The sequence below is a fragment of the Dipodomys merriami genome, unplaced genomic scaffold (genome assembly GCF_024711535.1).
Source record: "Dipodomys merriami isolate MVZ:Mamm:240054 unplaced genomic scaffold, mDipMer1.0.p SCAF_84, whole genome shotgun sequence".
In the NCBI taxonomy this organism is placed as follows: Eukaryota; Metazoa; Chordata; class Mammalia; order Rodentia; family Heteromyidae; genus Dipodomys; species Dipodomys merriami.
Window position 1 is genome coordinate 881,576 of NW_027206446.1, and position 17,877 is coordinate 899,452.

At 42.4% G+C, this 17,877-nt stretch overlaps 1 protein-coding gene across 1 annotated transcript in view; it reads left to right on the forward strand.

The window, feature by feature from the left end:
- Positions 1–17,877, forward strand: part of Pik3c2g (phosphatidylinositol-4-phosphate 3-kinase catalytic subunit type 2 gamma) — a 120,614-nt gene that overhangs the window by 58,645 nt on the left and 44,092 nt on the right. The window contains exons 18-19 of the mRNA XM_070011653.1: positions 6,828–6,921; positions 7,292–7,386. Coding sequence (XP_069867754.1) covers positions 6,828–6,921; positions 7,292–7,386 — 189 coding nt within the window. The remainder of the gene's footprint in view (positions 1–6,827; positions 6,922–7,291; positions 7,387–17,877) is intronic.

Below are 17,877 nucleotides of genomic sequence, written 5' to 3' on the forward strand. Positions count from 1 at the left end.
TTTTGATACATTACATTTAACGTTCACCCGGCATTTCCAAAAGTTCTTTGAGCAAAACATTAGTTCCTGGATCGTTTCTCTGACTGGAATGAGAGGGAAGAAAAGATGGAGAAAAGAATTGGTAAGGGGAGGAAAAGAAGAAAATAAAACTGAATTGAAGAGGTTAAAAGAGATTTTTTCCCTCTATTGAAATTTCATGTCCTGCATTTCGTGGGCTTGTTGAAGGCTGCCTGGAAATCTTTATGATTTCCTCAGTGACCGTTAAGAGAAAGTGGCATTGTGAAGGTTTGGGGAAAGAGAACAGCAAATATAAAAGTATGCTGGTGTGGGGCTGGGAAGGTGGCTCAGTGGTAGAGTACTTGTCTTGCATGCACAAGGCCCTGGGTTCGATTCCTCAGCATCACATAAGCAGAAAAAGCCGAAAGTGGCGCTGTGGCTCAAGTGGTAGAGCGCTAGCCTTGAGCTGAAGAGCTGAGGGACAGCGCCCAGGCCCTGAGTTCAGGCCCCATGACTGAAAATAAAAATAAAAAAGAAATGTGTTCCAATGCAAAAGACTACCCTTGTCACAAAATAATGACTCTCCTCCCAAAATGGTTGTCTTGGTTTTTGAAAATGCAGCTCTTTTTCACTGACCATAGTGTTTTTGTTAACAGACAGTGGGTATATGTTTATTTTTTTTTTAATGAATTGATAAATAAGGTATGTGTTGAACTCTGGGCCTGGGCGCTGTCCCTGAGCTCTTCAGCTCAAGGCTGGTGCACTTCCACTTGAGCCACAGCTTCTTGGTGATTCATTGGAAAGAAGAGTCTCGTAGACTTTTCTGTCTGGACTGGCTTCAAACCGTGATCCTCAGATCTCAGCCTCCTGAGTAGCAAGGATGGCAGATGCGAGCCACTGACACCTGGCACAGTTATCAGGTTATTTCTTACAAATGTGAACCAGAGCTTAGCAAATATCACTAGATAAGTCTACTAGTGGTATTGTGTTTCTCCTCACACAGTGTAATTCTGCGATCATAATTACAAAGGATGTACACAAATATACGTATATGTTATATATACATTATATGATATATACATATAATTGTATATGGTAGTTATATATATCTAATAGGACACATGTATACATATAAATTGTATACATTTAAATATATATAAATACATATACCTATATACATATACATATATAATTACATACAATGCATATAAATATATATAAACATAAAAATCATGAAATAATTTGGAAGCTTTGCAAATATCTGCCAGATGTTCCTTCCTTCAGTATAATTCTGCAATAATAATTGTTCACATATTATACATAAATATACATCTATACGTTATATATACATATATCATGTATATACACATATAATTTATATACATATAATTATATATAATATATACATATTTTATACTATTTATATATGCCTATACATACATTATATTATATACATATATAATATAGACACAAATAATTATATAACATATACCTATATTATATATACACTATATACATACATACAATATACATATAATTATATAATATAGATACATATAATCATACATACATATAAATGATATATATGCATTATAGACCCATACACCTATACATATCTAAATATATACAAGTCCTGCAATCATCCAGTCTTGCATTTAGCAGAGCTGGCACTCACTGGCTTGGTGTACGTGTGCATTTCTTCAGCTAATCAAGTCATTGGGAAACACAATCGGCTAGCGTGTGGAAAGTTCACACCAGGCTGCAGGCCTCATGTGGCCGATGACATTTGGGTGTGTAAATATCACACTGTGTCTGGGCACTGGGTAACACGGGCTTCGTGGAAGGATTTGGAGAAGGAGCGGCTGCCAGCCGTCCATCCCCAAGGAGGTTATAAATGATCTTAGACATGCACGGGGAAACAATGACACCAGGTGGGGGACATATGTATCTGTTGCTCCATACCTCACTTCAAGGGCCCGGAAAAGTCAACTTGAGCAAAAGAACAAACCAAAAATATTCTCCAGAGTGTTATGTCAGAAGAATATTCCAGATCAACTAAAAGTAAAAAGGCCCATGGCTGGGTGCTGGTGGCTCACGCCTGTCATCCCAGCTACTCAGGAGGCTGAGATCTGAGGATCGTGGTTCAAGGCCAGTCCGTGAGATTCTCATCTCCAGTGAACCATCACAAAAGCTTGAAATGGAGCTGTGGCTCAGGTGGTAGAGCACTAGCTTTGAGCCAAAAAAGTCAGGAACAGCACTCAGGACTTGAGTTCAAACACACACACACACACACACACACAGGCCTGTGATTCACAAGTTCTTTCTAGTAATCGCAATGAATTTTCAGTTATTCACGCCTTTTCACAAATAAGTTGGAAGAGCCAAAAACTAAATTAAGAAATAGACCCTGTTCAACAACAAAGAAGTTAATTTTAGGTAGAATTGAAACACTATTTGAAATAGGCTTTAAAAAGAAAATCAAAGCCATGGAAGAAACTTTCCTTCAGTTATTTGGTGTTCGTGTGTGGCTCCCTATCTTCTTCCTATAAAATGTAGTGGAGGAAGGTGTTCATATTCCTTTTAAAGAGAGGGAAAGGGCTGGGAAGGTGGCTCAGTGGTAAAGTGCTTGCCTTGCATGCCTGAGGCCCTGGGTTCGATTCCTCAGCATCACATAAGCAAAAAGAAAAAAAAGCCGGAAGTGGCGCTGTGGCTCAAGTGGTAGAGCGCTAGCCTTGAGCTGAAGAGCTGAGGGACAGCGTCCAGGCCCAGAGTTCAGGCCCCATGACCGGACCCCCAAAAATAAACAAACAAACAAACAAATAAATAAATAAATAAAGTGTGGGAAAAGGCTGGGCAGGTGGCTCAGTGGTAGAGTGCTCGCCTAGCATGCATGAAGCCCTGGGTTCAATTCCTCAGTACCACAGAAACAGAAAAAGCCAGAAGTGACACTGTGGCTCAAGAGGTAGAGTGCTATCCTTGAGCAAAAGAAGCTCAGGGACAGTGCCCAGGCCCTGACTTCAAATCCCAGGACCAGTACAAAAACAATCCATTATACTTTTAGCAAGACCTCTGATCATATAAAATAACTCAGGAATTTGGAAGAAGAGGTCCTTTTCTTCTAAATTGTCTTTGTTTTCTCTTTGTCTCCTGGGTGGGTTTCCCTGTCTCTGGGAGGGTGAGGGGGACACAGAAATGGGGGGACAGAGGGGGAAACCAAGGCAGCTGTGGACCTCACTGGACACCAGGTGGAGAATGAACTCTACCACTGGTGGGTGGGGACGGGAGGGAAACACTGGGGGAGAGAGCGAGGGAAGGGGGGACAGGGTCCACAGAGAAATGCACTCACGACCCAACTGATGTCACTGTCACCTCTCTGCATGTCACCTTTGTCATCATAATTTAAAAATGCATTCTATGATTCTGTCCTATGGCCCCGTATGATCTCTCAGGCTGTGACAGCATATTTAACTTTAATATCTATTTTCAGACCTTCCTCTCTCATTTCTAACCTCACACGTAGCTCTGATTGGAACTTCCGGATAGATTCCAAGAGTGAGTGCACTTGCTAAGCGGAGAAGCACATTTGAAAGGGAGGACTTATTATTGCATCAGAGTGAAAAACAAATATGTCCTCCTAGCCTTTGCATGTATTAATAGAAATAGACATTTTTCCATTTGCACCTGTGCTGCACTGTATTAGTATAACTCGGTTTTGTTCTCCTTTAGCTGAAGGACCTTGGGAAAATGTTTGTTTGTTTTCTGCTCTCTTCAGATTTAGTTGTTGGTTTGTTTTCTTTTTCTTTTTCTTTTTTCCTGAAAGCTTTGATGGAGAGAAGGAAAAAAAACCCTCTGAAATTAGTATTGTGTTATTTGTTGTATTGAACCTGTAGCATCCAATGCCACTTACCTAAGAGTCGTACAATAACAATGCCACAGAGTGACTTTACTCATTGTTGTCATCTTTGATGGATGCCTTTTGATTAATCACCCACCCTAGATAAAGCAGGGTACTAGCTGAGCACCCGTGGCTCACGCCTGTCATCCCAGATACTCAGGAGGCTGAGATCTGAGGATCCTGGTTCAATGCCAACTTGGGCAGGAAAGTCCATGAGACTCTCATCTCCAACAAACCACCAGAAAACGGGAAGTGGCACTGTGGCTCATGTGGTAGAGCACCAGCCTTGAGCAGAAAGAGCTCAGGGACAGTGCCCAGGCCCTGAGTTCAAACCCAGTGGATTGGCAAAAAAAAAAAAAAAAAAACCCAAGATACTAAATCCAAAGATGCAATAAAACCTCACAGTTAGCTGAATAGTTGAGCAATGAGAGCACTTATTTCAAAAATAGCAATAATTCCAAATAATTATCAGCATCTCCTAAGTGCCGATAGAAGTCAACTAACCAAAACCCTTAGAATTCGAAGTAATTATTACTATAGAGTATATAGTATATATACAGTATATATATATATATATATATATACTATATATGTATTCCAAATCTTCTTACATGTGACTGTCCTTAATAATATATATCCTTAATATAGATATACATATATAGTATATATGCATACATATATATACACAATTATATATTATATATTTTATATTATATATATACTTATTATGTTATATTACATATTGTGTAATGTATTATATACTTAGTGCTTATATTATATATTATATTATTATATAGCATATAGTATATATTTTATACACACACATATATATAAGTATATATGCATATAAGTATATATGTAAGTATATATACATATACATGTGTGTATATATATTTATTTATTTATTTATTTAGTGCTTACCCTGGAGCTTGAACTCAGGGCCTAGTTGCATTCCCAAAGCATTAAGTATTTCTTTGTTTGCTCAAGTCTGGTGCTCTACCACTTGAGCCACAGCACCACTGCCTGTTTTCTGGTGGTTCCTTGGAGATCAGAGTCTCACAGACTTTGCTGGCTAGGTTGGCTTTGAACCACGATCCTCAGATCTCTAGGATGGCAGGCATGTCTCACCAGGGCTTGGCCTGAAACTAATGTTTTGTGTGAAGAGAATCTACCAATAATTTAGGCCATTTTTTCCCAAGGTATCATTATGAAAAAAATGCCAGAATCAGAACAAGGTCGTGGTATCCTTGGTTTGATCCTAAAAGGCCACAGAGCTAGATGCTAGAGCCATCCGAGTAGAAAAATCACCCCAAACTTGGCAACCAGCGAAGAGACTGCAGTGGTGTGTTTGGCCGAGCGATTCACGAATGATTGTGTCTCCCCCTGAACAAGCACCTTCTGGAGAATTCTGTAGGGAGGAGGGTAGAAAATTCTAAATGATACTTAGAATACCTTCCAGGGTGAAGGTTGGACTCGAAAACACGCAAAGACTTCCACCAGATGAGAAAGGAAAAGCGATGGGAGGAAAACCAAGAAGAAAAGCACATTAGAGCAAAGGAGAGCAAAGAAACACATTTCTTTCATTCTGTAGTTCAGTTTCCATTGCAAGCTGTGGCTAATAATGACATAATACACTCACCAGAGAGGTTGGGGGTATTTTATGGAGTGTATGTGTGTGTGTGTGTGTGTGTGTGTGTGTGTGTGTGTGTGTGTGTGTGTGTGTGTGTGTGCACTTTACCTTCCTTTATGGTCAGAAAAAAGAGAGTTGGGCTGACTGGAATCGAACCTAAAAGCATCGTTCAGGCCTTTAAGTGTAGCAAGCACCTATTTTCTCCAAGCCTGCAAAACATCCTTGAGTCGACCTTGACGCCTCTCATAAGCTTCCAGACAAACGCGTTCGTAATTGAGAGTAATGCATGCGAGTCAATTGCATTTAGGCAGGTGAAATCTAAAGTCTTAATGCTATTAAAGAAATAAAGAAATAAAGAAGCCGACCTTCTAGCGATGCATTTTTATCCGACCCTTCTGCTCTCTGACTCTGTGTGTGTGTGTGTGTGGTGTGTGTGTGTGTGCACGTGCGTGCTGCTGTGCAAAAATCTCCAACTTCAGCAATACTTCCCAATTTGTGCCTGGCCTACAAGCCTCACTAGTTCTTATGGTCATAACGTTTAAAGGAAGAAAAGTTCATCCAGGCACCAGTGGCTCATGTCTGTTATCTTAGCTTGCTTGGGAGGCTGAGATCTGAGGATCAGGGTTCGAAGCCAGCCCCAGGCAGGAAAAGTCTGTGAGACTCTGATCTCCAGTTAACTACCAGAAAACCAGAAGTGGCGCTGTGGCTTAAGTGGTAGAACACCAGGCTGAGTGAAAGAGCTCAGGGACAGCGCCTAGGCCTTGAGTTCAAATCCAGGACCAGCACACACACACACACACACACACACACACACACACACACACACACACACACACACACAAATCCAGGTCAAAGAGCTTTCTACTACAGTATTGCATGAGTTTGGAATATAGGGAAATAACAACAATGATTTGCTGGGTGCTGGTGGCTCATGCCTGTCATCCCAGCTATTTAGGAGACAAATCTGAGGATTGTGGTTCGAAGCCAACCTGGGCAGGAAAGTGGGTGAGACTCTGATCTCCAATGAACCACCAGAAAACCTGAAGTGGAGGTGTGGCTTAAGTGGTAGAGCGCCAGCCTTGAACTGAAGAGCTGAGGGACAGCGCCCAGGCCCAGAGTTCAAGACCCATGACCAACCAAAAAATAACAACAACAACAATAATGATGATGATGATTTAGTGCTAAGGATCCCTTAGCTGGTGCTTAGACCCTAGCTGTAAGGTGGGATTCTGTCACTGGGTGAAGTGTCCACATGTTTTCTCCCTTCCCGTCCACATCTTGATAGCCTTGTGTCTCCTGTGTCAGTTTCCCAGATCAAGAAATCCGCAAAGTGGCGGTTGATCAGCTAGACCGACTCCCGAACGATGAACTACAGGAGTACCTTCCACAGCTGGTTCAGGTGAGCCCTGCGAAGTCTGGGGGCTTAAAGATCCCCTCCAAGGTTCCCAGTGAATCAACAATTGACTCCTTCAGAAGAATATTGCAACTCAGCACAGCAGATAACTCAACCCTAGCCGGGCACCGGTGCTCACGCCTGCCATCCCAGCTAGGCTGAGATCTGAGGATCATGGTTCAAAGCCAGCCTGGGGGCAGGACAGCCTGTGAGACTTTTATCTCCAGCAAAGCAGAAGTAGAGCTGTGGTTCAAGTGGTAGAGCCACTTAGTGTTGAAGGACAGCAGCCAGGCCCTGAGTTCGAGTCCCAGGGTCGGAGACAAATGGAGGGGGGTAGTGAAGAAGGGGAGTTAAAGTCCTCTGTGTCTTCCCTCAGGCTGTGAAGTTTGAATGGAACCTAGAAAGCCCTCTGGTGGACCTCCTACTGCATCGCTCTTTGCAGAGCGTTCGGCTGGCTCATCGGCTGTACTGGTGAGCTCATTTCCAACTGGAGAGGGGGACCATTTCAATTGCAATGTAATGTAATCCTCTCCGAGCAGCTGCGGTAGAAGCTCCTTCTACCCTGTAATGGATGGCAGCCTCAACTTCAAGGTCATCGACCGCTGGAATCCTTCTCTGTGTGATTATCATTGCTCTTATCATTATTCGTATTTGCTTTTCCAAATGATCTTCAAGTAGTTGTCCAGTAAGGATTTCCATTCAAGATGGCAGGTGATGAGGACAATACATCTTGATTCACAGCACCCTTCCACCATCCTTCTCCCCCATTTGGGGGGCGATGAATCACCCAAATACCAGAAGTAGAGCTGTCACTCCAACCCCAGGACATTCCTCCCCTCCCCGCCCCCCCCCTCTCTCTCTCTCTCTCACACACACACACACACACCACATTTTCTTTGCAACACTCATTGCAAATATTGGGATGTGATCACTAATATATATTTTTCTACTCTTCCTGTTGAAAATTTCCTAGAGAGCCAAGCTTTTTTTTTTGCCAAGTGTAAATGTAGCACATTTTGGCTCGCCTCTTTCTCTGTGTGCACTTTGATGAGTCTGAAGATTGTCTGTGTTTCATTTTGCAGCCAAACCCCTAGCTTTACTCTGTTTTGATTTGGCTGGAACAGAGGAAGAGAGGTATGGACAGTTATGCCTTAGACTATGCCCAAGATCTTCCTGGGAGACTTTTACCCTCTCTCCAGGAGATGCCACATCCCTCCTATAAAATGGCATCAGATGACCTGAATATTTAACTGACCATGGATTCTCTAATAAGACTTAATGTGGTGTCCGTGCTACATAAATGCTTATTCTGCATGGCTCAGGAAATAATGAGGAAAAAAAATCTCTGTACATCTTCAACAGGATAGATTCTTTGTGTTTTGCAGATTTCTTTTTTTAGACCCTTCATCGTTCTATTAGCAAGTGAACACGTGGTTGTTTGGAGCAATAAGTTTTTATTTACCACTTTCTGTGAGCAGAAGCAATGCATTGTTTTAATGTATTTTTTTGTGATGATAAAGGTGACATGCAGAGAGGTGACAATGACATCTGTCAGATCATGAGCACATTTCTCTTTGGACCATGTCCCTTGCTCTCTCCCCCAGTTTTTCCCTCCCGTCCCCACCCATGAGGGGTAGAGTTCATTCTCCACATGGTGTCCAGTGAGGGCCACGGCTGCCTTGGTTCCCCTTCTGTCCCCCCATTTCTGTGCCCCCCTCACCCTCCCAGAGATAGGTGAAAGAACAAATAAGACAAAAGGAAAAAACAACAACAACCACAAAATCTCAGTTCAATTTGTTGGAGTTCATTTCATAAAATATTATTTTACAAGGTAATATACACATTGTTTTTGCACCTTTGTGATCCTCTCCTAAGATTATCCTCCTTTGGGCTCATTGTGTGAATGTTTAGAGACCTGTATATTTATCATGTCCCAGTGGTTACTTTTTTTAAAAACCATCCAGTGTGTTTACTTGTAGATTTATAGGCACATTCTAGCTACCACAAAGGAGGGAAATCATGCAACTTATGTTTCTTTAGGTCTGGCTTACTTCGCTTAATATAATTTTTTCCCAAGTCTTTCTATTTCCTTGTAAATGTTACAATATCATTATTTTTTATGGAAGCATAGAATTCCATTGTGTGTCTACACTACATTTTCTTGATCCATTTGTCCACTGAGGGGCATCTGGGCTGATTCCGTATCTTGGCTAAGGTAAAAAATGCTGCAATGAACATGGTTGTGCTGGTGGCTTTAGTGTGGCCTGGTTTGTGGTCAATTGAATAAATGCCAGGAGTAGGATTGCATAGGGGAGCTTTATGCTTAGTCTTTTCAGGAATCTCCATACTGCTTTCCAGAGTGGTTGAACAAGTTTACATTCCCACCAACAGTGTAGTAGTGTTCCCTTTTGGCCACCTTCCCACCAGTATCTGTTATTGTTGGTTTTCTTGATAATGGCCATCCTAACTGGGTTGAGGTGTAATCTCAATGTGGTTTTGATTTGCATTTCTTTTATGGCTAGAGATATTGAACATCTCTTTTTATTTGGCCACGCTTACTTCTTCCTCTGAGAAGTCCCTCCTTAACTCTTTAGCCCATTTATTAATTGGGTTGCTGATTCTTTGAGGGTTTATTTGGGGGGAGGTGTTAATTATTTTGAACTCTAAGTATATTTTAGATATAAGGTTCTTGTCTGATTTATTAATTGGGTTGTTGATTCTTTGAGAGTTTATTTGGGGGGGAGGCATTAATTGTTTTGAATTCTAAGTATATTTTAGATATGAGGTCCTTGTCTGATACACAGCTGGGAAAAAAAACTCCCCTTTCATGGGCTTTCTATTTATTAGCTCTGTCCTTTTTGCAGATATTTTTAAGCTGCAGTAAAAACCCCACAGGCCCAATGCACCTGCTTTTACAAACTGCAGCAGGCAAGGTCATGGTTGGATGAGCATCACCGCCGGCTTCTTTTATTTAAGTATATACTCTCATTATTAAGTCCTAATGAAGGAAGAGAGTATTAGTGTCAACGTGTATGTGCTAGGAAATTGTTTTCACTGGGAAAAAGAAAAATCTTAAATAAAATAAAACCCCGAATGTGGGAATCACCGGAGAAGAAGCTCCCATTGGAACCATTCTGTGTGTGTGTGTGTGTGAGAAAGGATTTCCACCCCCCGCCCTTCCTGTATTATTGACTGGCATCTCGGCTGAATCTAGGCCAGGCCTGGGCTTGGTTACAGATGTGCCATGCATGACTCCTGAGTGGAATGAGCCAGCATCACTCAGGCCCAGCTGTGCACATGCAGGTTGGGGCCGAGAGGGGGATGGGAGAGAGCCCTGCAGAGCGTTGGCATGGTGATTTCAGGAGCCTGGACCAGCAGGCACTGGATCTACCACGGAAGGGCAGAGCTAGAGAGAAGGGGATTTGAAACCCCTCAGACACATTCAAACAGGCACTGGGATACATAGGGTTGTTTTTTGATGTTGTTGTTGTTGTTTTGATGTGGAGATGTTGCAATATCTACTTTAAATGTTTCCCTTTTAAATGAAAATTATTAGTATTTTTGGTCACTCAAGGCCTAGGATCTGTCCCTGAGCTCTTCAGCCCAGGCTCTGTCCCTGAGCTCTTCAGCCCAAGGCTAATGCTCTACCACTTGAGCCACAGCTCCACTTCTGGTTTTCTGGTGGTTCATTGAAGATGAACCAGGCTGGCCTTGAACCATGATCCTCAGATCCTCAGATCCTCCTGAGTAGCTGGGATGACAGGCGTGAGCCACCAGTGCCCGGCTTGAAAATGACCAGTCTTTAAGTAGTTCTCCAAAGGGGTTTCCATTCAATAGATCAGGTTATGAGGACAATGCATCTTGACCCACATCTCTCCCTCTTCCCCCCCTCCCCCACCCCTTCCCTCAAGCCACCTAGCTTTGTGTTCACCTGTGAACATGAAATGTGAGGACTGTATTATCTGAGCTTTCTTCTTACCTAGAATTTAGGAACCATTTCTCAAATGAGGGAACTATATGAAAAGAAGCAATAACAACAACAACAACAACAACAATAATAATAATAATAATAATGCTGCATCCAGTAACTTGAAATTATAAGTGTCCTTCTCACCTTTTCTATAAAATATATTGCTCCTCATAACTGTTATTCTCTGGCTGATATGAACACATACATTGAGAATATAATGTCCATGACAATCCATTACTTCTTGGGACAAAAGGTTTGAGGTGTTGAATGATTGGGAACCAAAAACAAAATAATCACCGGGCGCCTGTGGCTCCCGCCTGTCATCCCAGCTACTCAGGAGGCTGAGATCTGAGGATTGCAGTTCAAAGCCAGCCCGGGCAGGAAAGTCCATGAGACTGATCTCCAATGAACCACCAGAAAACTGAAAGTGGTGCTGTGGCTCAAGTGGTAGAGCACCAGCCTTGAGTGAAAGAGCTCAGAGACAGCGCCCAGGCCCTGAGTTCAAGTCCCACAACCAAAAAATAAAAGTAAGAACTGTGTACTGTCATTCTGTCAGCTTTAAACAATGAGAAAGGCATGCAAATGGATACAGAAGAGAGTAACTGCTCTCTCTCACTTTCTGTCTGTGTGTCTCTCTCTCTTTCTCTCTCTTTCTCTCCCTCCCTCCTTCCCCTCGCTTTCATGTCAGATGTTTTCTCCAAGACTAAATCATCCATCCTTCGCTTTCCAGAATCACGATATCGCTACAAATTCACCTTTTGTTTTTCTGTTTCACCTTGGCCGCGTAATAACTAAGAAATTATCGCTTCCCTCTTTCCGTGAAGGGAAGATGGGTGTCACTGGCATTTCCCATACATCCGCTGGCCTCCTCTTTCTATCAAGGTGTTTTTCACAAAAGTGTCTGTGGGACACCATCTCAGCGAACAGCAAGTTCTGGAAACAATATCACTTTGCTTTCCCTCCTTCCTCCCTCCCTCCCCCCCCCCAGACACAAAGAAATCTGAAAGAAAAAGTGCTATGTATTTGCAAAAAGCAAAGAAAAATGATATACCCTCTTTTATACAGCCATTGGTCCAAAAACAATTTCATTAGCACGGTTGTTTTAGTAAAGATATAAATAGAATATGCATTTTCGTCTATTTTATCTGACAGAGGTCTAAACCCCATGTCACTTGAAAATTAGGTTCACATTGTCACCTAAGTTTTAGTACTGCTGTGAAGTACGTAGGAAGAAGTAATCTGGCAGGGTATGGGTGGCTCACGCCAGTCATCCCAGCTACTCTGGAGTCTGAGATCTGAGGATTGCAATTGGAGGCCAGCCCGGGGTAGGAAAGTCTGTGAGTCTCTTATCTCCAATAAACCACCAGAAAACTGGAAGTGGAGCTGTGGCTTAAAGTGGTAGAGCGCCCGCCTTGAGCAAAAGAGCTCAGGGACAGCGCCCAGGCCCTGAGTTCAAGTGTTAGGACTGACAAAAACAAAATAATAATAATAATAATAATATAAAAACTAGTCATTGTCACAATTCCTATTGGCTTGAAAGTCTTGCCCCTGTGTATTGAAATCATCATGTTACTCTTCTTTGAGCCAAAAACAAATAAGTAAGACGCACTAGCTCTCTAGAGTTGGAGGAGGTTGAGTGTGGCATGCTGGGAAATACATTCCTCAAGTGGTCTCATGTCGTTACCCTGATTGATGGGTGCAGGGCAGAGCTTTTAACTGACTTAAAGAGAGCATGCCTTAAAACCATGGTAGAACACCACTTAGCCAAAAGCACTTCAGACCAAGATGGCAGCCAGCGACGGATTCACTGGTTCCCTTTGGAAATATAACACTCTGTGCTGACACACCCTAGGAATGCTGGGAAATTATTGAGCAGCTCCTGATTGTGTTTGCCCTCCCCTCCTCCATTTCCCTTCTTTTTTTCTTCCCCCTGAGTTATGAGGATCTGGAGCTCTTTGTGTGCCGTGAGTCAGGAAAACCCCTTGATTTTCCAGGCTGACCTTTTCCCTTTTATCTCTGCTCATCAAAAGCTGGCTTAGCTGAAAAGCACCGGTGATTTTTTCTTGCTTTCCTGGCCATTTGGTTTGCTAGCTCAGTCTGTGTGTCATGAATGTAGGGGCAAGAGAAAGAAAGCTTCTTGATTGTTCTTTGCCTGCTAAACCTTCCTAGGGTGTTATTATTATTTGTCAGGCACCCAAACCCAGATGTGGAGATTTCAGCCAGATGTGGCTCGTGATGAATAGAATCGGGCTCCTTGCTTTGCTAGACACAACACCTTCTCCACCAGCCACGGTGAGCAGATGTAGCAACTCCCTTCCAGAGCTGATAAGTCTGCCTGACGCCCGACCCTCTCTCCACAGACTGTGTAATATAACCGGGCTACGCCTGTCTGAGCTCAGTCACCTGCAAAGTGGAGCAAATCATCCTGACACAGGCACGGCTTTCCGGAGTAAACTGGGGCGTCGTGTGCATAGGTCCCCCAAAATGTCAGGGGTGTGAGGAACTTACAGAGCTCGCAGAACTGGGCTGGCTTCTTTGCCAGGGGGTTTCCTTCTTATTGAAGCTGCTGGTCATGCACATGCCAGGGACAGAGTGAACTGAGGATATTCAGACTCTCAGAAGATGAACCAGAGCTCCAGACAGTGGAGGCCAGGGTACAGCGGGCCAGCCAGCCACGAACACCCCAGGGAAGACAGGCGGGCCGGGGACCCGGAGATACTAAGGTACTGCGGTACGCCACTCTTCCATCATTTCCTCCACCTATTCTTCAAGCCTTTACAGAAATGATCCATCACACAAGATACACGAATCATATAGATATCTCTTTATATGCGATCTGTACATATAGAGGTATAGATATTTAGATATATATTAATTTCTTTATACATATAACATAATATATATGTCCTATTATCTATTATATATGCGATATATGTCACATATATGATGTCTATATATCATATATTTATAGCTATATCTAGATATCTATGGATAGATATCAATATATTATATAGGTGTATGATATATATGTTACATTATATATGATGCATATATGTCATATATAATATATATTTATAGCTATATCTAGATATCTATGGATAGATATCAATATATTATATAGGTGTATGATATATATGTTACATTATATATGATGCATATATGTCATATATAATATATATTTATAGCTATATCTAGATATCTTTAGATAGATATCAATATAATAGATATATAGGTATGGATATATAGATATAGATACATAGATATAGCTGTCAATAGATGACAGCGTTGGCAGGTTACAAATACACACACGGCTGGGTGATAATGCTCAGGCCTGTCATCCCAGCTACTCAGGAGGCTGAGATCGGAGGATTGCAGTTTGAAGCCAGCCTGGGTAGGAAAGTCCGTGAGACTCTGATCTCCAATGAATCACCAAAAAGCTGGAAGTGGTGCTGTGGCTTAAGTGGTAGAGCACCAACCTTGAGAAGCTTAGGGACAGAGCCCGGGCCCTGAGTTCAAGCCCCAGTAATGGTACAAAATCAAAACCTTGAATGGAAAGTCTTCTACATGCATGCAAATAAATGTGACTTCTTTAAGAACACAGTCTAGATATGGACATTAAACTACCCCAAGATAGACGGTTGCATTGTGCATGTGGTATGTGGTTAGAGGTATGTGTTTACTTTCCCAGGGTTGCCACAACGTGAAAAAAATATATTTTTCCCACATTTAAAATTCTATTCACATGTTCCTTGTACCAATTTATCGATTGTATTCATTTTTGTTTCTTGGTGACATTTTTTTTTTGAAAACTAATTTTCAGAGGACAAAAAGAAACCCAGCAGAGAGAGTTTTGCACAGGGAGAGGAAAAAAAATGGGCACAGGGAAAAAGGAAGGGAGAGTTCATTTTTCTTCTTTTTACCTACTCCATCATTTGCATTTTAACCTAAAGATAGCATCTGTTCGGAAACAATAAAAATAGGGAACATAGATCGTTTCAGCCATGTCTGTGACCAAGAGGGACAGAGGACATCATTTCCCAGGTCTTTGTTTTCTTTTCTACGATAAACACAGAATGTAGATACTACTCATCTGCTGCTTCATTATTTTATTTTATGTTATTGTTGGTCATGGGGTTTGAACTCTGGGCCTGGGCGCTGTCCCTGAGCTCTTTCACTCAAGGCTGGTGCTCTACCAATTGAGCCACAGCTCCATTTCCAGGTTTCTGGTGGTTCACTGGAGATAAGAGTCTCAAAGACTTTTCTGCCTGGGCTGGCTTTGAACCATGATCCTCCCATCTCAGCCTCCTGAGTAGCTGGGATGACAGGAATGAGCCACAGCACCCAGCCTAATTTTTCTGTCATTCGCTTTATTGCATGGTCAGAGACGGGGTCCCATTCCATTCTGTTTATGAGGTCGTTGTGCTACAGGTGGTGTGCAGGGTGGTGACAGTTCTACAAGTTGGGTAAAGAGTGCATTTCTTTTTGGACAATGTCACCTCTCCCTCGCTCTCTCCGTGTTCAAGTTCAGTCTTTTACATGGGGATTACAACGTCTTTTCCCTACCATTTGCACAGACAGCCATCTTCCCAGCCCTGGAGTTTTCTTGGAGTTTCTGTTGGAAATTAAGTGCCATAAATATATATATATATGTGTGTGTGTGTGTGTGTGTGTGTATGTGTAAGTATATGCATATATGAATATGTATATGCATATATAGGTATATATGTATGCATATGTATATGCATGTTATGTCTATGTATATGTGTATGCATATATGCATATGTTCATATTATAATATATGTTTAGCATAATCTTCAGGCTTACTATCCTACCCCCTTGGGTGATGATCTGTCTGTTGGTATTTGAATACCATGCTGCTCTGGTGACAGTAGCTTTTATACATAGACCTTTGAATCCTCACAGTATGTAAAAGCTCTTCCGTGACTATGGTTTGGCCTTTGGTGGTACAAAGACACTTCCGTGACCTGAGTTTTTAATAACTGACATCCGGGACCTGGGGCTGGGCGGTGGGAATGCAGGGGGAAGAGGCGCAGGTTGAACAGACACGTGGATGACACACTCTTCTCACGGGGAACTTAGCACTGCTACCCAACAGCACCCTCAGGAATTCCCTCACAGGTGTTGATTGTGAACAGGCGTTTGAAAGCCACAGAACGCAAGCGCCTGTCAGCTTTGTTTTATTCTTTTTAATTAAGAGAGAGAAAGAGAGGGAGAGAAAGTCATTTCCTCTTGAAATGATCCGTGTGAGTGAACACAGCTCAATTAGCTTTCAAAATGCAAGTTTTAATTAGTGTTCCGATTCAGGGGCTGCTTGGAATGTTGCCGGTTATTTGTGGCTTAGCATCTTCTAGGCCAAGATGGATGCTTGTTTGGTTTTGTTGTTGTTGTTATTCGTTTTTTAATTAAAATTTCATTGGGAAGGTGCTGTACAGAGGGGTTACAGTTACGTAAGTCAGATAATAAGTATGGCTCTTTTTGAACAGTATTACCCCCTCCCTCGTTCCCTCCCAGTCTTTCCCCTCTGCCCACCCCACCCACCCCACCCCCTGCCCCAAGTTTTATAGTTCATTTCCAACATAACATTTAGTGAGTGTCACTGCTGAATTAGTTCACCTTTTAGCCCACTCTTTCCCACCTTCCCCTCCCCAAATCAGATAAACTTACATACGAGACAAAAGTACAGAACTCAAAAACAGTGACAAAAGGGAACAAACCAAAGGAAAGAAAAAGAAAGAAGGAAGGAAAGAAAGAAAAAGAAGGAAGGAAGGAAGGAAGGAAGGAAGGAAGGAAGGAAGGAAGGAAGGAAGGAAGGAAGATAGGAAGGAAGGAAGGAAGGAAGGAAGGAAGGAAGGAAGGAAGGAAGGAAGGAAGGAGGAAGGAAGGAAAGAAAAAGAAGGAAGGAAGGAAGGAAGGAAAGAAGGAAGGAAGGAAGGAAGATAGAAAGGAAGGAAGGAAGGAAGGAAGATAGGAAGGAAGGAAGGAAGGAAGGAAGGAAGGAAGGAAGGAAGGAAGGAAGGAAGGAAGGAAGGAGGAGGAAGGAAATAAGGAAGGAAGGAAGGAAGGAAGGAAGGAAGGAAGGAAGGAAGGAAAGAGAAGGAAGGGAAGGAAGGAGAAGGAAGGAAAGAAGGAAGGAAGGAAGGAAGGAATGAAGGAGAAGGAAGGAAGGAAGGACAAACAGTATAGTTTTTTTAAAAACCCTCTTGTTTCCATCTCCTGGAGTCATTTCGATAAGTATCATTTTATAGGATCATATGCACATAGCTATTGAGCTGTTGTGATCCTCTCCAAAGAATATCCCATCGTCCTCACTGTGTGAATGCTTAGAGTGTTGTAATTAATCCTATCCAAATGTGATTCTTTGCCCTTTACCGCCCATTGGGTTTATCTGTAGATTTATAGACATATTCTAAGTATTACAAATGAAGGAAGTCATGCAGCCCATGTGTCTTGGGGTCGGGCTGACTGCACTTAATATAACTTTCTCCAAGTCTTTCCACTTCCTTACGAATGGGGTAGTGTCATTCTTTCTGATGGATGCACAGAACTCCATTGTGTATCTGTACCACGTTTTCTTGAGCCATTCATCCACAGAAGGGTGTCTGGGTTGATTCCGTATCTTGACTATGGTGAACAATGCTGCAGTGAACATGGTTGTGCTGGTGGCTTTGGTGGTGATGCTTGTTTTGAAGCAAAGGGCCTCCAACCTGCCGCTTACTTAGTCTCTTGTTCATCTACTGACCTGTGCAGCTTTCAGTGTCCCACAAAGGTCCTTGCATACTTAAGAGGATGGACACTCAGTTTCCATAGCAATTTTCTACCAATCTTATCTATGGAGTAGAAATCAGAGCTTCCTCATTCCTCCCTCCCTTCCATAAGTCAGCAACAAAAGTACAAGACACTGTCCCAATAAGGGACGGAGAGATCAGCAAGCAACATTTAAAGAAATGTCACACACCATCCCAGAGCTGGGA